Genomic DNA, 20374 nt, shown 5'->3' with positions numbered 1-20374 from the left:
TCGACCATGATCTCTTTCCCTGCTGGAGGTTCTAGATTGGTTGTGATAGCTCTCTTTTCTGGGGGTTTCAGGTTGGCTGTGATTTCCAGATTGGCTATGATCTCTGTCCTTGCTGGGGCTTCTAGATTGTCTCTGACTTTTCTCCTTGCTGGGGATTCTAGATTGCCTGTAACCTCTCTCTTTACTGGGGGTTCTAGACTGGCTGTGTCCGCTCATCTGGCTGGGAGTTCCCTTCTGGGTACGACTTCTTGCCCTACTGTGATTTCTCTTCCATCTGTGACTTCTCACCCTGCTGTGGGTCCTCTTCCGACTGCGACTTCTTGCCCTTCTGGGTGTTGTAGACGGGCTGTGACTTCGAGTCCTGCTGGAGGTGCTAGATCGGCTGTGACTTCGGGTCCTGCTGGGTACACTACCCTGGTTGTAACTCTTGACCCTGCTGGACATTTCAGTTGGGCTGTAACTCCATTCCCTGCTGGGGGTAATCATCTGACTATAACTCTTTACCCTCCTCAATGATGATGGAGACTGGCTGTAACCTATCTCCTTGAAGAGAATTCTGGAGGGGCTAGAACTCTTTGCCCTACTGGGGGTTACAGCCAGCCTGGAACTCTTCCCCACACCTGAGGCTCCTGGTGGGCTATCACTCTTATCTCTGCTCATATTTCTCTGCTGGCTCTCATTCCTTTCCTGGTTGTTGGTTGTAGGCTGGCTGTAACTTTTCCCCCCACTCTGGGAAGTAGGAGTTTTTTCCCTGCTGGGCATGCCTCGTTTTGCACCCTGAGGTTTCTTCCTACCAGGAGTGCTGGCCCTGCTGGGTGACCTCTTGGAGCTGTGGCTTCCCCTTGGGCCGGGAGTTCTGCCCCGGCTGTGTGTGCCCTTCTGCTGGTGGTGTCTTACCCCGCCAGCCTTGCTGGCTTTGCTGGCCCTGGTGTCAGTGCTGGCTTTGCTGGGTGTTCTCGCCCCGCTGCGGCCTCGGGAACTGCTGCTGGGCTGCTTAGAAGGGGCTGTCTTTGTACTTGCCCATTTAGACTTGGAACTGCTGGGGCTCATGACCAAGTTGGGTGCTGTCGATGGCTTGGTAGGCACTGAAGAGCTGTTGGGCATTGCTGATTTAGTGGTCTTCAAGGAGGCATGAGGCTTGGGAGACACTGTGGTGGGCATCGAGGGTCCAGTGGACGCTGGAGATGTGCTGGACTTTGAGGATCTCGTAGGTGGAGAAGACATGGTAGGCGCAAAAGGACTTTTGGTCCTGGAAGCCACAGGGGACACGAAAGACCTGGTAGCTAGCCATGGATGACCACCTGAGTGCCTTTCACAGGCCACCTGCATGAAGTCATAGTGGGCACTGAAGACCCTGGAGGGTAGGTAGGTGGTGTGAAGTCAGAGGTGGGAGGATAAAGAGGGGTGGGGCTCCATCCAAGGCCAGAGATGCTTCCTCTGTGTTTTGCAGCCATTTAGGGAATGTGTCCTGATGCTGACTCGGGCTCAGCATTGCTGGGGATGTGGAGACAGGCACCCAGGTCCTGCCTTCCCAGGAGTCTGTAGTCTCTAGACCCAGACAATCACTGCTCAGGTGGTCAGGTTGTGTTAGGGGAACTAGAGGAGACACTGACCGCCTGGTGAGTCAGGGAGGACCTCACAGAGGAGGTGACATGTGAGCTGGGACCTTGAAGAAGAGGAGGCGTTTGCTGGTAGAGAAGGAAAGGTCACCCCAGGCCCGAGGAGAGCGGAGGCAACAGCCTGGACGAGGGAGATCAGGGCCTCGGGGCCCTGACAAAGTCCCTGCTTTTCTGGACAGGTGGTAAACACACAAGCAGATGTTGTATAAAATAAGTAGAGGAGAAAAATAAAGCAACGTTAGGGGCATAGGGAGTGCTGGGGAGGGATTGCTGGTTAGACAGAGTGACCAGGGTGCCACTGAGAAGGTGACATGAGCAGAGATGTGGCGGAGGGGCACACTAAGCAAGCCTTAGTCCACCTCCAGAAAGGGCGGCAAGGCCCTGAGGCGGGGGTGCACGCCCGGGGTGTGGAGGTATAGGAGCCCCGTGTGGCTGGCTCAAGTGTAACAGGATCCTGAGTGAGGGCTGCCAGGGGAAACTGAGGAAAGGGGTGGCAATGGATGGCAGTGCAAGGCTGTTCCAGTCCTAGGAGATGCTTTTGGCAGGCTCCTGCCACTGCACCTGAAGCCAGTATTTCCTGCCCTGCTGCCAAAGTGGGGACTCCCCCCTCCCAGACCAGTGTTTGTGTGTGTGCACCCCTCCCCCCCCTCCCATAGCAACTGCTGATGTCACCCTTTCCTGTGCATGGACATTACATTTTTTTCCTTTTTTTAATCTAAGCTTGTCCTAGGCATGTCCTTCATACCTATGAAATCACAGTAACATATCTATACTTATACATATTTTAATTCACTTAACTAGATATTTATATATACAGTAATGTGCCACATAATGACGTTTCGGTGACCATATGTATGACAGTGGTCCCATAAGACTATAATGGAGCTGAGAAATTCGTATTGCCTAATGACATCATAGCCATCTTAGTGTTGTAGCGGAATACAATACACACACACCATTGTGCCTCAGATGCCTACAGGATTCACTACAGGAACATGCTGTACAGGTTGTAGCCTGGGAGCTATAGGGGAACCGAATTTGTCACCCCAAAATACAGTTAACCCTTGAACAACACAGGTTTGAACTGCGCAGGCCCACTCATACTAGGATTTTTCAGTTGACCCTCCGCATTAGAGGGTCAACTGGTGGTTGTGAATCTGCGTGTGGGCGACTTAAGTTATATTCGGATTTTCGACTGTGTTGGTAATCAGCGCCCCTAACCGCTGCCTCAACCCCATACACCCTGCACTGTTCAAGGGTCAACTGTAGGGCTGTTTTCAAGGAAAGGCAGACCTGGGGAAAACTCTGAAAACTAAGAAGTTACCCTTTATAAGAGACAGTTACATTTGTAAGGGAAATCTCCATTTGTAAGGGGCCTCCCTCACTGTACCTGGAAAAAGGAGATGACTTTATCTCTAGAAAACTCTTATCCACGCAAAAGACAAGGATTTAAATCTGCATAACAACCGTACCCCTGGTTACTGTGCTTTTCCTGGTAGTCTCCCATACTTGGCTCCCCCCGGGCCCAACATCGTTGTCATCAGCTGAAGATAGTATTGAAGGTGGGGGCTTCAGCCATTTTGGGGAATTACTCAGTGTTCCCTGGGTCTCCCCGCTGTACACAGGAGGTATACATGTTATTAAGACTTTTTCTTCTGTTTGTCTTTTATTATGGGGATATTTCAGCCAAGAACCCAGAAGGGTAGAGGGCAAATTATTTTTCCTCCCCGCAGAGCAGTAGCCTAGGTGTGTAGTAGCCTAGACTGCCTAGGTTTGTGTAAATGCACTCTGTGGTGTTCGCACAACCACAAAATCTCACAACCACGAAATCGCCTAACGATGCATTTCTCAGAATGTATCCCTGTCATTAAGCAGCACATGACTGTATGTAAAACCACATATACGACTATATCAAAGTACATATACACTGTGTGTTTGAATTTGCTTAAATACCTATTCAAATGTTTGTGTCCCTAAAATGATCCAGCGTAGGCCATCACCCATATTTAGCTTTCCCTGTTAGAGCTGTGTGACTGGAGGCCTAACTGCCCTGTGCCTCGGTTTCCCCATTTGTCACTTAGGGATAATAGCAACACCTCCCTCACAGGGTTGCCGTAAGGATTAGGTGAGTTATAATACTACACAAGAATAGGCTTCTTCCTATAGCAATGGATGCTGCTGGTGCTGTTACTGTTTTTACTATTCCTCCTTTTAGTCCTATTTTGTCCTTATTAACGCCTTAAGATATAGTTCTTACAAGACATTCATTTGCTTGAGCACCTACTGTGTGCCAGACCCTGTTCTATGTGGCGGGGAGCCTCTGTGGGGAAGAGCAGGATTGTGTCCAGGCTATGCTCTCCATACAGTACATGCCTGAATGGGGCTCAGGGAGGGGACAGCCAGGCACAGCCCCCTGTCCTCTGATGCCTCTGTCTTTCCCCACCTGTCCTCCTACAGGTCCCGAGCATTCCTCTGACTCGGAATACACACTCTCAGAGCCGGACTCCGAAGAAGAAGAAGATGAGGAGGAGGAGGAAGAGGAGACCACTGACGACCCCGAATATGACCCTGGCTACAAGGTGAAGCAGCGCCTGGGCGGGGGCCGGGGTGGCCCTTCCCGCCGGGCCCCCCGTGCAGCTCAGGCCCCGGGCCCCCCAGCTCAGCCCTGCCAGCTCTGTGGCCGCTCACCTCTTGGGGAGGCCCCTCCAGGCACCCCACCCTGCCGGCTCTGCTGCCCTGCTACAGCCCCTCAGGAAGCGCCAGCCCCCGAAGGCAGGGTCCTCGGGGAGGAAAAGGAGTTGCCTCGGGCTGGGGAGGGCCGACCAGCTGGGCGGGAGGACGAGGAGGACGAGGACGAGGAGGGGACCTACCACTGCACGGAGTGTGAGGATTCCTTCGACAACCTCGGGGAGCTGCATGGGCACTTCATGCTGCATGCCCGGGGTGAGGTGTAGGCAGAGCCCCCCTGACCCAGGGAGCTTCCCAGAAGGGGTAGGGTGGGAGGAAGGGGCTGAGGAAATTGGAGTGGTCACAGTGGTCATGGGGGATGGAGTACCGCCGACCTATGTTGTCTTAGCCGTAGATGTGTGAAGGCCAGAATAAAAGCCAAATTCTGTGTGTGTCAGTCCAGTGTGTTTGGTGTGTGTGTGTGTGTGTGTGTGCGCGTGTGTGTGCGTGCACGTGTGCGTGTGTACATTCCAGTGTGTGTGGGCATTTATCCCCCATCTCTCTCTGGGCTTCTTCTTGGGAGCACTTTAGGATCGTTGATAATATTTACTAAGAGTTTATGTTCATTGTGGCTTCTATTTACTCATAAGGCCGCAAGCGCAAACACAACAGAATTTTGTTTCGCTCACGTAATAGTCCAGGGTGGGTGTTTCAAGTGGGCGGGCAACCCTTCTCCATCTGGTGGTTTAGGGACCTAGGCCATCCCTTAAACCCATTGTCATCGATGTGGTGATGACAGGGTGGCCATGGCCTGGGAGCCTGGAGAGGTACACGTATTTTCTCATAAGCCCCAGCCCAGGAGTGGTATATACTGCTTTCCTTTATGTTCCTTTGCCAAGAAATTAGTCACATGCCACAGCTCACTGCAAGGGAGTCTGGGAAAGGCAGTCTAGCCAACTGCCCAGAACGCAGGAAACAGTGTGTGGAGGACACCTCGTGTTCTCTGCCATTGTGCTTAAGAACCTCCACAAAGAGGACTTTCATTATAATCGTAGCTGCGCTTCCTGAGCACTTCCTGGGTGCCAAGTGCCACCCCAAGAGCTTTATATACATTGACTCATACAAGTTGTGAATCTAGGAATTTACAAAAATAGAACCTTAATCATTATCACAGCTGCCATTTTCCCAGCACTTACAGAGTTCTGCATTTTATTTGCATGAGATCATCAGGTCCTTAGAATAACTCTGTGAGGTAAGGCCTGTGATCCATTAATTCATTTAACAGACATCTTTTGAGTACCTGCTGTGTGTGCTAAGCATTGGGAATACACTCATGAATAAAATAAAATCCTTCTCCTTTTGGAGCTTACATGGGGGCGGGAAGGAAACACTGGTGGGGACAAGACAGTAAACAAGTTAAGATGTGCTGGATGGTGGTAGCTGCTATGGAGAAAATAAAGCCGAGCAGGGAGAAGAGTTCTGGAAGGGAGTTACAACTTTAAAGAGCGTAGTCCTCCCCGAGGAGATGACAGACCTGAAGGAGGGAAGGAGGAAGAAGCCGTGCACATCTGTGGGAAGAATGTTCCAGGTGGAAGGAGGCAGGAGCCTGCCCACATCAGGAAGGCCACAGTGGCTGAAGCGGACGGAGGGAGGGAGGGAGGGCGGGCAGAGCTGGAGGGGTGAGATCGGAGGGGAGCAGAGGGCCAGCTCCTTACAGCCTTGTCCAAAGTTTGGCTCTCACCCTGAGATGGGAAGTACTAATTCACAGAAGCTTGGCACCGCAACTGCTTTGAAAATAGAAGCCTAATTATAATGATAGTTACCATTTACTGAGCATTTACTGTGTGCCAAGCCCTATTCTAAGGCGCTTTACGTGTGTTAACTCATAGAAGCTTGGCAACTAAGAACCTTCAAGAATAGAACCTGAATTACCGTAATGACCATCATTAAGTCAGCGCTCACAGCGGACCAGGCCCTGGGCCAAGAGCTTTATATGGACAATCGCCTTGGAACCTTATGAGGTAGGGACTGTTGTTTATTTACTCCTTTATTCAACAATGATTTATTGAGCACCTACAAGAGGCAGCCACTATTTGGGGAGCTGGGACTAGAGCAGTGAACATGATAAAGACCACTGCCTTTGTGGCTGTTACACTGGGGAAGACAGACAGACACTTAATTAGATATTTAAGTAAAATATAAAATATATAGAGTGTTAGAAGGTAGTAAGTGCTGTGCAGGAAAGGGAAGGAGGATGGGGAGGCTTGTGTATGTGTGATACAGTTTCAAATAGGGTGGTCAGGAAGGCTTCACTGAGCCTTCTCATCAAAGCAGAGAGATAGGAGGGAATGAGCCATATGACTGTCTGCAGGAATAGCAAGTGCAAAGGCCCTGAGGTTGGAGCCTGCTTGGGATATTTGTAGTAGAGCACACGGGGCCTCAAGGCTGTTGCTGAGGAGGGCAAAGTCAGAGAGGGGCAGAGGGCCAGGTTGTGTAAACCATTATACCGACTTTGGCTTTCTCCCTGAGTCTGAGTTGTTGTCATAATCCTTAGAGACATAGGGGCTGCTATCACAACCATTTTACAGCTGCTACAACTAGGACATATAGACGTTGAGTTATCTGCTAGAAGTCACAGCTAGTAACTAGCAGAGCCCGGGTTTGATTCCACACATTCTTAGCCACTAAGCTGCACACCGGAAATGACAGTGGCTGTCCCAAGCCACCATCTGACTTGCAGGAAAGTCTTTAGTCTCCATGGAGTTACTGAGGTTTTTAATCATGTTGGTTACCAACGTTTAAAATGGGCAGATTTCACCTAGAAATGGGGTTTTCTGGCTTCTCTTGCAAAACAGATCTAGATTGCTGAACCCATAATCCCATGGGGCAGTAGTTTGCTGGAGCTGAGTTGGGGGTCACCTCATGTTAATGGGGCATTCCCTGCCATGTGCCCAGGCCCCACTGTCTGGCATCTGGACCCCTCACACCTGCCTGGTACCTGCTTGAACCCAAAAAGCATTTGTATTTGACATCTGTTACAGCATCGTAGATCAAAGCATCTTTCAAAACCCACACTTTTTATCCTAGAAGCTCAAAACCTGGCATTTATCCACTCCTTGAACTGAGACGTTCATACCCATTATAGCATAGCATCACTGAATCTCAAAATCGTCAGAGCAGAAATGCACAGCTCATTAAAACAATACGGATGGATTTGATTTCCTGGGGCAGCTTGCTTAAACCTTCTTCTGCCCTAGGACAAGGCTTTCTTTCTAACCACAGATGTACAGAATTATTCATGCATCACCAAAAATTCCTAAGGATCATGAGAGACTAGTAATCAGGAGTCCCGATCTGCTGCCAGTGGGGTCATTCAGTTCCTCCGGACCCAGTCAGGATATGGAAATGGAGCTAGGAATTCCAAAGAGAATTTAAATTTAATACAGGGAACTTGTCACATGGGTGTTCCAAGGCTGGAAGCATAAATATGGAAAAGTGAGGTAACTGAGAAATTAGTATCTGCAAGATGCCTCCACCTCTAGGACTGGGATACAGAAAGGAAGCGAGATTACCAGAATCCATAGGTGCTTGGAGCGCAGGCCACATGTGGCTGGTGTAGGGATCAGTGAGGAGGTGCCATGCTGCTGGTGTTTAAACCTCAGGAGGGGCATAGTGCCCTGTGTGAGAGTATAGAAAGGTACTAGAGGGGCCGGCCAGGTGGCGCAGTTGGTTAGAGTGTGAGCTCTGAGCAACAGGGTCCACCGGTTCGATTCCCACATGGGCCAGTGGGCTGCACCCGAGCTGAGTTGCTGCTATGCTGCCAACAGGTGTCAGGATGGCTCAGCTGGTGAGAGCACATGCTCCTAACAACAAGGTTGCAGGTTCGACTCCCATATGGGATGGTGGGCTATGCCCACCCGCAACTAAGATTGAACACAGCACCTTGAGCTAAGCGGCCACGAGCTGCTGATGGGCGGCCAGATGGTTCAGTTGGTTAGAGTGTGTGCTCTTAACATCTTAACAACAAGGTTGCTGGTTAGATTCCCGCATGGGATGGTGGTCTGCAACTGCCTCCCCGCCCACCCCACAACTAGATTGAAAGCAGCAACTGGACTTGGAGCTGATGGGTCCTGGAAAAACAGTGTTCCCTTCCCCAATTCCCCAACACTGTTCCCTCGCCCAATTCCTCAATACAATCTTTAAATAAAAAGAAAGAAAGAAAGGTACTAGAGATCGAGCTGCTGCTGGAGGGGTTCCCACCAGAGCCTAAAACAAGGTGAGGCCCTTTCTCCCTCTTCCCTTCCTCTACCCATACCTCTCATGGGCAGGACTTACAGAAGCCAGCTCTCTAAGGCAGGCTGGAGGCCAAGAGACACTAGGTAAACACGCATTCAAGGAGTATTTTTTGAGCCTCTGTGGTAAGCGCTGTCAGGTGCTATGGATGAAGCAGTGAGGAAGACAAGACACTTGTCCTCAGGAGCGTGGTTTCCAGCATAAGGACACAGATAAAGGTATAAAAGTCTGATAATTCCAGGTATTGAAGAGTGCTGGGAAGAACTTAAGTCACGGTAAGAGTTGGTGGTGCTACTTTAGCCAAGCAGGCAAGGAAGACCTCTCTGAGGAGGTGGCCTTGCGAAGTTCTGGGTAAGAACACTCCAGGCAGAAGGAACAGCAAGTACAAAGGTCCTGAGGCAGAAGCCAGCCTGGTATGTGTGGCAGGAGTGCAGTGAAGACAGCAAGGAGGGAGTTGAGATTGCTTAGTGGGCTGGGGCCCAAGCACTGTTGGGTTTTGTGGGCCTGGGTAAGGTCTTTGGGTGTTATTTATGGGATTCCTTTGGAGGGTTTTAAATGACATAAGCTGATGTACGTACAGGGGGTAGTCATAGGGGGAGCAGTTAGAGGTAGGGCTGAGTGAGAAGTAGACTCTTCAGGAATTTAGAAGTAGAGTGCAGTTTGCTAATATGATGGCAGTTGTGGAGATAGGCGGCTGCAAGTCATGGTGACCTTTTTTTTAAACATTTTATTGGGGAACAGTGTTTTTCCCTGACCCATCAGCTCCAGGTCAAGTGTTTGTCTTCAATCTGGTTGTGGAGGGCACAGCTCAGCTCCAAGTCAAGTCGTTTTCAATCTAGTTGTAGCAGTGGGGGGTGGCGTACAGCTCACTGGCCCATGTGGGAATCAAACCAGCAACTCTAGTGTTATAAGCACTGTGCTCTAAACAACTGAGCCAACCGGCCGCCCCCATGGTGACCCATTTTAAGTTTGCAACTCCCATTTGTCATCTAGGTGTCTGTATCTCATGGAGGATGTCTGGGGTTTGGGCTAGGATCAAGATTTGGGAGTCACCAGTGATGCTATTTAAAGTTTTGGGATCTGGGACATCTGGAGTGTGGAGAGAACAGGAAGCCAAAGGCATACTTGGGCAGGTGGCTGTCTATCTTGGAAGAGCATGTGGGGTTAAATCCTTAGGTTTGGGTTTAGGGGAGCTGCTGAGAGGGTGGTGTGAAACTTCTGGGTTTTCACCAGGTGCCAAAGGAAATATTTGGCTTTGGTAAAATGGATATCTTGGGAAAAAGTGGTAGCCAACTGACTCCAAACCAGTTTCCCTGCAAGTCACCCCAGCAGAGATCCAGGCTAGCTAGCCCTGCCCCAAATCCTACACACACACCCCTGCTAGAAGTAGGTAGTATTTCCCAGGCCGGGACTTCTGCTTCCAGGCTCAGAGTAGGTAGCATGTCTGTCACTTAGAGAAGGGGTCGGCCAACTTTTACTATAAAGGGCAAGATGGTAACTATTTTAGGCTTTGTGGGCCATATGATCGCTGTTACTACTACTCAAAACTGCTGTTCTGTGTGAAAACAGCCATAGATAATACATAAATGAACGAGCATGCCTGTATTCTAATAAAACTTTATTCACAAAACCAGGAGGCAGGCTGGATTTGGCCAGTTTGCAGACTGCTGCTTTAGGCTGTAAATTATGTTGCATGTGACAGACCCAAACCAGTGGTCGCTTAAACAAGATAGAGGCTTATTTCTGTTACATGATAGTAGGGAGGTGGGTGTTCCAGGGCTGGTAGGATGGCTCTGCTTCCTTCAAGTCAACCGGGGAACCAGGCTCCTGCTATCTTGTTGCTCTGGGAACCTGTTGCTCCCGTGGCCCAAGATGCCTGGATGCCATATCCACATTCCAGGCAGGAAGGTGGAGGGAAGGCATGTCTCTTTCTAAAACTTGAGGACTCTACCCAGAAATTTAGCCAGAACTGTGACATGGCCATATATATAGCTGCAAGGAAATCTGGGAAATGTAGTCTTTGTAGCCATCATGTGCCTAGTGAAAAATTGGGAGACAGATATCAGTCTCTACCACATCCATCCCACCTGTGGGCTTTAAAAACATCCCTCAATTCAAATGAGTCTGATGATTATATGCAGGGCATCAACCATTGTCTCTAGGGGCAGGGAGAAAAACTGGCCTTGGGGGACGCAGGCCGGCCTTGGGCTTAAGAGCTGAAAATCAGATCTAATGGGAAATCTCCCAATGTTGGCCAAATACGACAGGAAAACAGAAGGTATCTCTGTTTGATTCCAAACCAGTTTCCTCGCACGGCCAGGCCAGCTCTGCCCTGAGCTCCCCACTCCTCATGCCCTTTTTATGTTCTCTGGGAATTCCTGCTAAAAAGCCAGAGTTCCTTGTTTAGATATCTTAATGTAGACCTTTTCTGTTTTTAGATACTATTTTCTGTTAGTTTATTCATGCCATCTTACCTACCCATATACAAAATATTCTATGACCAGAATGGCACATAAATATAAATGGGCAATAAATTATCTGGGGTGGGGGAAGCCATCCAATGTCATGGGCCCTCCTTGAGTGGGAAAGGCTGGCAGGGGGTGGGGGAGACAAGGACTTGAACTGCAACCCCCACATGACTCAGTACAGCTTCCAACTTTGTTGCCCTATCCCAGAGGCCCGAGCTGCTCCGTCTGGGACCCATGTGGTGGCCTGACAGGCCAGCAACACCTCACCTTCCCTTTCCCCACTCAGGCACAAATCCAGGGCAGTTTGCTTCTGCAGCCCATGGCATTCATCTGGGTGGAATTAAAGGTGATTACACAATCTGCAGCTACTTGTGATTTCAAACTATTTAATTGGGAATGAGGGAGACACAAATAACAATTTTCCCTCTTTCTTTGCTCTTTTTTTTTGATTGTTTGTTTAAACAAAAGATCTCCCTATTGTCTGATTTTCCTATTTCTCTGAAGGTCTTTGTGTCCCCCAAAGACTGAAACTCTAAACGAGCATCTTCTGGGTCCTATTTACCAGGAGCCCTTTGCCTTTCCAGGGAGGGAAGCAAGTCCCTAGAAGGGCCCGTCCCATATCAGAGGTGGGTCCCACCTGCCGCAGAGCCCCCATTGCCATGGGGAGGGCTGAAGCTGCACTCAGAGCTCCCCCCGGGCATGCCGGATGTAGTGTTGATGCAGCCCAGCTTCCTGGGCAAAGTCCTGACCACACTCAGTGCAGGCGAAGGGGCCAGGAGGGTCACGGGCCTCGTGCACCTGGCGGTGCTGCCTCAGAGAAGTGGCCTGCCCAAAGGTCTTGCCACAGTCAGGACAGGGGAAGGTGGACTGGGCAGTGGTGGGTGCAACCGGCAGGGAGAGCCTGGTGGCCGGACCATGGCTGCGCTGGTGGGCGATCAGGGCCTTGGAGGAGAGGAAGGAGCGGGCGCAGGTGAAGCAGATGAAGAGGGCCCCCTGCAGCTTCTGGGCCACGAAGTCCGCTGGGTGCTCCCGCTTCATGTGACGCTCCTGGAACTTGGAATTGGCGAAGGTGATGAGGCAGCGGGTGCACTGCAGGGCCCCCAGATGGCCTGAGGGACGTGGGGAGAGGTCGGGGGAGGCCAGCAGGAGTCTCCAGGACCTCTCCCAAACCCCACAATCATGCCAACAATTAACATTCAATGCTTACTATGTGTCAGGCTGTATGCCAGGGCTGGACAGTGGTACAGGCAAATTATTATTGGACCTGTTTTATGGATGATCAGGCTGAGGCTCCAAAAGGTTGGGCAACCTGCCCACAGTCATGAGGCTAGGAAATGAAAGGGAGTCAGGACTGGAACCCAGGGAGTCTGCCCTTCCCACAGAGCTGTCATTTACAGCACAGCCTCTGGAGCCAGACTGCCTGGAATTGAATCCTGGCTCTGCTACTTAATAGGCAGGTACATCAGCTTACTCATCTGGAAAATGGGGTCATAACCGTATCAGCATCTACTTCATAGGGTTGTTGTAAGGAATAAAGGAATAAATTTATGTAAAGTGCTTGGAACAGTCATATACAATGGTTTGCAATTATTCCTATTGAGAAAGAGAAAAGCAGCCCCACAGCTGGGAGCTGGCCTGGCACTCACAGATAGGCTCCTTTTGAACATAAACAATTTCACAGGACATCCTCAGACAAGGCCACGCTATGATGGACGTGAATCAAGACAAGGCCATGCCATAATGGCATGTGAACACAAAATGTGAACATTTTCCAAGCCACAAAAATGACCATATACCCCCCCGTCCTGGCTAATATGAGTGACCTCTGCTGCTTTACCAATCACAACTTGTGCCTTGCTTTGTTCCTCTGCCTTCTCGATTTTTTAAGATAGACAACCATTCAATTACCCCTGCTTCCTGGCACTATCCAATCCAGAGCGAAACCCTTCTTTGAATCCTCCCCAAAATCACCTACCACAAACCCAAATCCTATAATCAGTCCTTTGTAACTCTATTACTGAGATGCCCCACAGTGCCCCCATGGGGTGCAGTGAGCAATAAACCCAACTTGTCCCACCACAGGTGTGCTCCTGGGGGGGTCTTGGCTGGAGGGCATTGACACTGGCTGTCATTGTTATAAATACTTAACCTGTCTGCCACAGTACCCTCATCTGAAAGTGGTAATAACCAATTTTATAGGTAGGTTAGGAGGACTGAATGAGATAAGGAGTGATAATGGCCTAGAACATAGCAAGCATTCAGTAGAAGCTGTTGCCATTATTATGTCAAACGGGCTACCTTCATTAACCTCAAGCTTTCCTCTGTTCTACTAATCCCCATCTGTGAGGTGAGCAGTGGCAACCCCTTTTGACACATTGGGAAACCAAGGCCCATGCTGCACTGAAAGTCTGGGGCAGAGTTGGGACTGGAACCTTGGGGCTCTTCTCACAGTCTCTGCTCTTTCCCAGCCACATCTTACACCACAAGCCTCTCTGGATGCCACTTTGTCCCTCTGAACTGCATCCCATTCATACTTGGGTGGACAGAGCAGGGTAGGTATATCTGTGCATAACGGGTAAGGATGGGGAGTGTCAATTCCTGGTAGGGCAGCTCCCCAACTAGGAAGTGCCTGCAGCGCCTTGGATAATGAAATACTGTAGAAATCCTTTTAGCATCAGCTTCTGCACCCCACCCTCCTCTGGCCAGCTATACTCACAGATGTCTCCTTTTGTACTGCGGGGACTCCTCTTAGACGAATCCTGCTGCTCCATGGTCTCTTCAAGGGGTGGGTCCTCCATGGTGACTAGGACCCCTCTGGTCAAGAGAGGAGTACACATGATAAAATAGTAAATCAAACGAGGTCGCTCATCTGTCCCCAGCCTTAGAGAGCCCGCTAATTCTATGACCTTTGATGTAGAGGCTCCTTGCCAGCTTTTTTGTTTTGTTTTAGCTGAGCCATCCTGCCACCTGTTGGCAGCTCAGTGGCAGCTCAGCTCCCCGGGAATCCTTGCCAGCTTTTGACACCCCCTCCCCTCCCGCAAGATACCATCTCCTTAAACTCTAACCTAATGGAGCTCTCAATAGAGAAGCTTCGACTGTCCCAAAAGGCTGTGACTCCTGTTGACTGGTGAAAATAACTCTCCAAAATGATGCACAAAATAAAGGGTTTATTCGGAGGAAAGAAAAAAAAAATAACTACCACCGCAGTTGCTAGAAATTGCATTGCTCCTCGGGGATGGGGCCCCTACCAGCCGCCCACGCACACCTCCGACACCTGGCTATAACCAGCCTCCCACGTGGAGAACAGAGCGCTATATTGCAAGATGGCTTTTCCTATTTAAATCATCCCTCCCCCGAAAGCCACCACAAAGTTAAAACAGGAAGTCAGGGTTACAGAGAACAGGAAGTCAGGATTACAGAGCCAACAAGGGGCCCAGCTGCTCCCACAGTCCTCCCAACTCAATGGTCAAGCATCACAAAATGCCAGTTCACTTTTATCACTCCCGAGCGCCATGTCACCTGTGTGAGACCCAAGACCTAAATCAAACTAATGCTCTGAATTTAGAGCGCGGAACCCTTCCTTGATCTTTGACACCATCCTCATCCCCGTCTCTCCCATCTGTCTTGAGACAGGTAGTGGTACCCACGCTTTAGCCCGCCTCTTCCCGAGAGACATCTTTATCTGACATCTTCTAATTCTTGTTCCACCCAAAGCCCCCGCCTCCCACGCGCGATTTCAGCCACTGTCCCGCTGCCTCAAGCACTGCCCTCGGCTCTCCCCAGGCTGGTAGCTCAGGCGTCTGCTTTTTTCCAGGCAGCAGAGGGCTGCCTTTCGTAGCGCCTGTCAGTCGCTTGTCACAGCGCCGCCACCCGGAGGGAAGCAGGGTAGGGCCCACCGAGTCTAGGTCCCGGTGGTTTCCACCCCCTTTCGCCTGATGAGCCTCTTAAAGCCGAGATCCCGGATTGCCAACCGGCAGTGATGAAGTTACGCCCACTCGGTCCTCAAAAATAATGGGAGGGGTCCTTCTTGTGCACTGGGGCGCGTTATGATGACGTTGCGAGCCACCGGTGCCGTACAAATCTAAGTTTATTGCGCAAGAGTGCTAGGCTCTCCTGGCGCGCAGGCGCTCTGGCTCCATCATTGTTCCCGGCACTGCGGCAGCGGGAGTTGGAGAGCAAGTGCCCTTCGGCTGTTCTGCGCAGGCGCTGGGGAAGGCCGTGTCCCTGATATCACGCTTCCAAGACACACCTCCTAAAAGGAGTGACGTCAGGTTAGAGCCCCCGGAACCTGTCTGGACGTCCCCAAATCCCGGCGCTGCAGCCTCTTCGGCCTCTGTCCGCCCGACCCAGGGGCGGACTTCTCAGCCGCTGACCCACTGCCAGCAACTGCGCTCTTCCGTGTGAAGGCTGTTTGCTCGGTTGGTGATTTGGAAGGGAGGCGTGGGGGATAAAAACAAATCTGTCTCTGAGGGAGGACGGGGCTGGAGGCCGGATTTCTAAGTTTTTGAAGCAGAAAGGGAAACATCAGTAAAACGGCTGGATAGGCCTTTGGGTCCCTAAGGAATAGGGTCTGGGCGCCAGGTTTCTAGGTCCTTGGGAGTGATAACCCGAGAATGGAAGCGGGCAGGGTGGAGGACTAGGAAAGAAAATGGCTGGGGGCTTCTGACCCGGGTCTTCCTCACCCCGTGCTTCCCAGCTATGCCTCCGCCTCGGGGTGACGTGACCGCCTTGTTCCTGGGGCCTCCGGGCTCGGGAAAGTCCGCGCTGATCGCAGCGCTGTGCAACAAGGATGTGGAGATGGTAGATATCCCCGATGGACGGCCAGACCCCGGGATCCCCAGCCTGCGAGCTGCGGGCCCAGGCCTCTTCCTGGGCGAGCTGAGCTGCCCCCCCGCAGCGCCGGGGCCCTGGGCAGCGGAGGCTAACATGCTGGTACTGGTGCTGCCCGGCCCCGAGGGAAACGGCGAGCTCTTGGCTCCAGCGCTGGGGGAGGCAGCACGGGCCGCCCTGGCCCGAGGGACCCCGCTGCTGGCTGTGCGGAACCTCGGTCCTGGGGATTCACAGAATGAAGCTCAGGCCAGGGATCAGACAGCGGCCCTGCTGGACAGCGCGGGGTTGGGAGCTGCGCCTCTCTTCGTGCTGCTGGCGGACTGCGGCAACGGCGACGGCTGCGAGGAGCTGGAGCGCCTGCGGGGAGCGCTGCGGAGCCAGGCGGAGGCGTTGCAGCGGTGAGCGCGGCATTTCAGGGTGGGCTGGGAAGACCTGGTCCTATGTAGTCTAGACCTCACCCCCATGAGGAGATCTTTGAGGTCTGCGAGGCCCCGCCCCCAGCTAGTTTAGGGTTAGCCTTAACGGGATACCTGTTGGAGGCCCTGCTCCGGCATCCAGGTCCCGCCCCTCAGCTCTGGTTTTGAGGTCAGTTAGGCTCCACCCAAGCAAGCGCTCACTGCGTGACTCTTTTTCTGTCATCGAGGCCCGGCCCTAGCCAAAGGCCAGCTGGAGGCCCGGACTTGTCATCCAGGTCCCACCTCCTGTGAGAGCTGTATCACAAGCCCCACTTGCAAATGAATGTTCTAGGAGAGGCCAGGACCTATGGCCCAATACTACCTCCAGGCAAAAGTTTGAAGGAGGGCTCACCCTCCCACACAAGCTTGTGAAGGTTTTACCTAAAGATTTGTGCTCAAAAGTCTTTCTCGCCCTCCCCATCAGCTTGGTTCTCAAGCGACCCCAGTCGCCCTAAAGCCACACCCTCAGTGAGCTTCGTTATTTCTGGGTGCCCTCCCCCACTTCCTTTCTCTAATCCCCTCTTGTTTCTGTGCCCACTTACTGTCTACCTCCTGACTTTTCTCCCACAACCCCCAGCAGCCTCATTTCATAGACGTCGAAATGAGGGTGGGAAAGGGACAACCTCTCCTCCAGGCCCACTGCTTACCTTTTTTCCCTAGCCACACCCCTTTGGTAGGAACTAGTAGATGAGGCTTCTTCTCTGGTCTTTACTCCTCTCCTTACATCCAGTCTCAGGAAAAAGTGTGCTTGGTGACTTTGCCCATGTCGAATAGTGAATAGTGCTCGACTTTTGTTTAGTCCACAATACAGTCGCAATTCTGTCTTTGTTCCAAGCCATCACTTTGTGTGTTTTGCCTGGCCCAGCACAGCCTTTTGTTAACCTTGTAGGCTCCTTGGAAAAGCCCCGCCCCCAAATACTCCGTCTCCGTCTCCGGGAGGGCTTAGGCTGGGTCCCGGTTTTAGGCTCTGTGGGAAATGTGACCTCAATCAAGACCCCCATTCCTGCTTTAAGCCCCATCCTTTTCTTCATAGTCCTGGTTTTATCGGCTGGGCCATCAGTCGACCCCCTCCCTTTCCTGCTCTTGCCTCATCCGGGGATTATTCAGAAAGCTCCACCCTTGTCGTCATAGCCCAGTCCTGTCTCCCTAGCCCAGTTCTCCCTCATTTAGCCCCACTTTTAGCCCCTCTTTTGCCCTTGACCCCATCCTTTCCTGTCCCCGCAGGCTCCTGCCACCTGCTCAAGATGGCTTCGAGGTGCTGGGAGCAGCAGAGCTGGAGGCTGTGCGCGAGGCCTTTGAGACTGGTGGTTTGGAGGCGGCGCTGTCTTGGGTTCGAGCTAGCCTGGAGCGACTGGGCAGTGCGCGGCTGGACCTGGCGGTGGCCGGCATGGCTGACATGGGCCTTGTGCTGAACATGTTGCTTGGGTTGGATCCTGGGGACCCAGGGGCCGTGCCTGCTTCCGTGCCTGTGGAGCCCACGCCCTACCCAGCCCCAGAGCGCCCCAATGTGGTGCTCTGGACCGTACCTCTTGGCTCCGCAGGCACTGCTGCTGCCCCCCACCCTACCCATTATGACGCTGTCATCCTTGTTACCCCAGGGGCCCCCACTGAGGAGGACTGGGATCAGGTCAGGCCCTTGGTGCTACCAGATGCGCCGCTGGTCTGCGTGCGAACAGACGGCGAGGGCAAGGATCCGGAGCCTCTGGAAGAAGATGAAAAGGCAGAGAAGCCCGGCGGCGAGAGCTTAGAGAACGCAGTAGTAGTGGGTTTGGAGGATTCACGGAGCAAGGGAAGGGAGAAACGTGGCACTGGCTTGCAGAAAGCAGGCAGTGGGGAAGGTTCAGAGAAAGCAGGCAGTGAGAGTTTGCAGCAAGGTGGTGGCTCGAAGCAGCCACACAGTGGGGACTTAGAGCATGTGGCTGCCGGGAGCCCGGAGGACGACACATGGGAGGTGCTGGAGGAGGCACTGCCGCCAGTGTTCCCCCTACGGCGAGGCGGACTCCCCGGGCTCTGCGAGTGGCTGAGGCGCACGCTTCCCCCAGCTCAGGCTGGGGCACTGCTACTGGCACTGCCACCAGTGTCTCCGTGTTTGGCCCAAACCAAGGCTGCTGCGCTGCGAGCTGGGGCATGGCGGCCGGCTCTGCTGGCTAGCCTGGCGGCAGCAGCAGCACCAGTACCCGGACTCGGCTGGGCCTGCGACGTGGCGCTTCTGCGCGGTCAACTGGCAGAGTGGCGGCGGGCACTAGGGCTCGAACCAACGGCGCTGGCCCGACGTGAGCGCATGCTGGGCCTGGCACCCGGGGAGCTGGCGGAGCTGACGCACTTCCCGGGCCCGGTGACGCGTGCTGAAGTGGAGGCCAGGCTGGGTGCCTGGGCAGGCGAGGGCACTGCTGGGGGCGCGGCACTGGGCGCGCTCTCTTTCCTGTGGCCTGCAGGTGGCGCAGCGGCCACTGGTGGCCTGGGTTACCGGGCAGCGCACGGCGTCCTGCTGCAGGCGCTGGACGAGATGCTGGCAGACGCGGAAGCAGTGCTAGCATCCCATGCGCCTGCACATTGATGGGTGGAGATGATGATTGGGACTTCCTGAGTACCCTGCTTCCTGGCTGCTTGGCTCTGCCAGGGGCTGAGGACTCCAAGTCTGCTTAGAGGGAGGGGTGGGGGTTGAGGGTCCAGACTCTGGCATGGGATGTCTGGGCCTCTGAGATAACAGCACGGGGGCTGCCACTTCAAATCCTGGGTGCTTGAATGGGATGAGACTCTACTGGTTGGGATATGTGGCTTCCAAGACCTGGATTCCTGAGTCTTGCAGGGGAATAGAATCTGGAGGTCAGGACTCCTGAATATTCTGGCGATCATGGGGCAGGGCCCCCTAACTTGTGTTCTGAGGGGAGTTGAAGGGTTGAACTAGAAGAGGGTATATGTTGGTCTTCAAGGAAGTAGAAACTGGATCTATTATTGGATGTCTAGTCCTCCAGGAGGAGGAGGAGTGGAAGCCCTGATTCCTGATGAGGGGCTCTCCATATATTGGGGATTTCAATATGGAGGACTGGGTCTGGGTACTCCAGGGAGTTGGAATCCTTTGACTTCTGAGCCACAAAGAGATGTAGGGTTTATGTTTCCTGAGGAGAATAGGCCTGCACACAGCCTCCCAGTTCCTCAAGAGGCAGTGGGCTTTGAATCATCATGCGTGGAGGAGCAATCCGTGGAGTCTCAGATTCCTGGATCCCAAGAGGGCTGTGGACCTCGGTTCCTAATTCCTGGATAGTGGGAGGTCTGCATCTAGAGGAGGGAACAGGGGCTGTGTGACAGCCAGAAACTCTTTAGTCTTTCTTGGTGAGTAGAGGGATGTTTCATATTTGCTGCTCGGGGATGCCTGGTGACGACCCAGACTCCTTTCCTAGCTGTTGTGGGGAGAATGGCCCCACGAAAATGAAGGGAGGAGGTAGGAGGGACGTAGTGGGCTCTGGGGGTAGCCAGAGATCAGGAATGAGGTCTACTGGGAATGGAAGGTCAGTAACCCATACCTCCGAGGTATCTCCTGCAAATCCCTAATGAATATGGGTCCTGGAAACTGCCCCTCTCTCTCTGTGACTTTGGGAAAGGATAAGACTGCCCCCATTTCATAGGTGCTGAGCGATTCAAGGGCTCTCTGGGGACAATCTTCTTCTGTCCCTCTTTCTAGTGGTTCCTGTCTTTTGGCCTTGGTTTCTTCTGTCATCAAGCCTGAACCCTTTCTGGCCTTGGTATTTTGTGCACCTGCCTTTTTAGAGAAGCAGCTGTACTGCAGCACTAATCCAGATGTTTGTTTCTGTGTTGGCTCCCTCAGGCATCGTCAAGAGGCTCTGCCTTCTGGTGTACACAGAGAGTGCTGCAGTGAGCAAGTGAACAGAGAACAGCTGTGCAGATGTTCTAGCCCTTGGGAATGTGCCGTGAGTGAGGCAAAGGCAGAAACCACAGTGCCTAGAATGTTCTGGGCTGCCACCTACATATAGAGGAGCAGCCACAAGTCACAGAATTCTTCAATGTCAAAAACGGGGGGGGG

At 52.5% G+C, this 20374-nt stretch overlaps 4 protein-coding genes across 7 annotated transcripts in view; 2 read left to right on the top strand and 2 right to left on the bottom strand.

Annotated features, from left to right (window-relative positions):
• The window catches only part of SRRM5 (serine/arginine repetitive matrix 5), a 2789-nt gene extending 823 nt beyond the window's left edge, over positions 1-1966 (bottom strand). The window contains exon 1 of the mRNA XM_019626290.1: positions 2-1966. Within this exon, the coding sequence (XP_019481835.1) occupies positions 2-1329 (1328 nt within the window). The 5' untranslated portion in view covers positions 1330-1966. The remainder of the gene's footprint in view (position 1) is intronic.
• ZNF428 (zinc finger protein 428) overlaps positions 1-4743 on the top strand; it is an 8448-nt gene extending 3705 nt beyond the window's left edge. The window contains exon 3 of the mRNA XM_019626289.1: positions 4077-4743. Coding sequence (XP_019481834.1) covers positions 4077-4573 — 497 coding nt within the window. The 3' untranslated portion in view covers positions 4574-4743. The remainder of the gene's footprint in view (positions 1-4076) is intronic.
• Positions 4744-10182: 5439 nt separating this feature from the next.
• On the bottom strand, positions 10183-15085 carry ZNF576 (zinc finger protein 576). 4 transcript variants are annotated; one of them, XM_019626285.1, is made up of 3 exons: positions 14113-15085; positions 13764-13861; positions 10183-12156 (listed from the first exon to the last, which is right to left on the bottom strand). In XM_019626285.1, the coding sequence occupies exons 1-3, from the start codon at positions 14268-14270 to the stop codon at positions 11729-11731; spliced, it is 684 nt and encodes a 227-aa protein (XP_019481830.1). In that variant the 5' UTR covers positions 14271-15085; the 3' UTR covers positions 10183-11728. The 4 variants fall into 4 exon arrangements, 3 of the variants coding, with proteins under 3 accessions (XP_019481830.1, XP_019481832.1, XP_019481831.1); XM_019626287.1 differs by having other exon boundaries at positions 14247-15085; XM_019626286.1 differs by having other exon boundaries at positions 14695-15081.
• A 145-nt stretch (positions 15086-15230) lies between these two features.
• Positions 15231-20374, top strand: part of IRGQ (immunity related GTPase Q) — a 7084-nt gene continuing 1940 nt past the window's right edge. The window contains exons 1-3 of the mRNA XM_019626283.1: positions 15231-15465; positions 15744-16275; positions 17557-20261. Of these exons, the coding sequence (XP_019481828.1) occupies positions 15746-16275; positions 17557-18889 (1863 nt within the window). The 5' untranslated portion in view covers positions 15231-15465; positions 15744-15745 and the 3' untranslated portion in view covers positions 18890-20261. The remainder of the gene's footprint in view (positions 15466-15743; positions 16276-17556; positions 20262-20374) is intronic.

The sequence above is a fragment of the Hipposideros armiger genome, unplaced genomic scaffold, assembly GCF_001890085.2.
Source record: "Hipposideros armiger isolate ML-2016 unplaced genomic scaffold, ASM189008v1 scaffold_664, whole genome shotgun sequence".
NCBI classification, from domain to species: Eukaryota; Metazoa; Chordata; class Mammalia; order Chiroptera; family Hipposideridae; genus Hipposideros; species Hipposideros armiger.
Note: the sequence above shows the minus strand (reverse complement) of the source record. Positions and strands in the feature narration are given on the sequence as shown.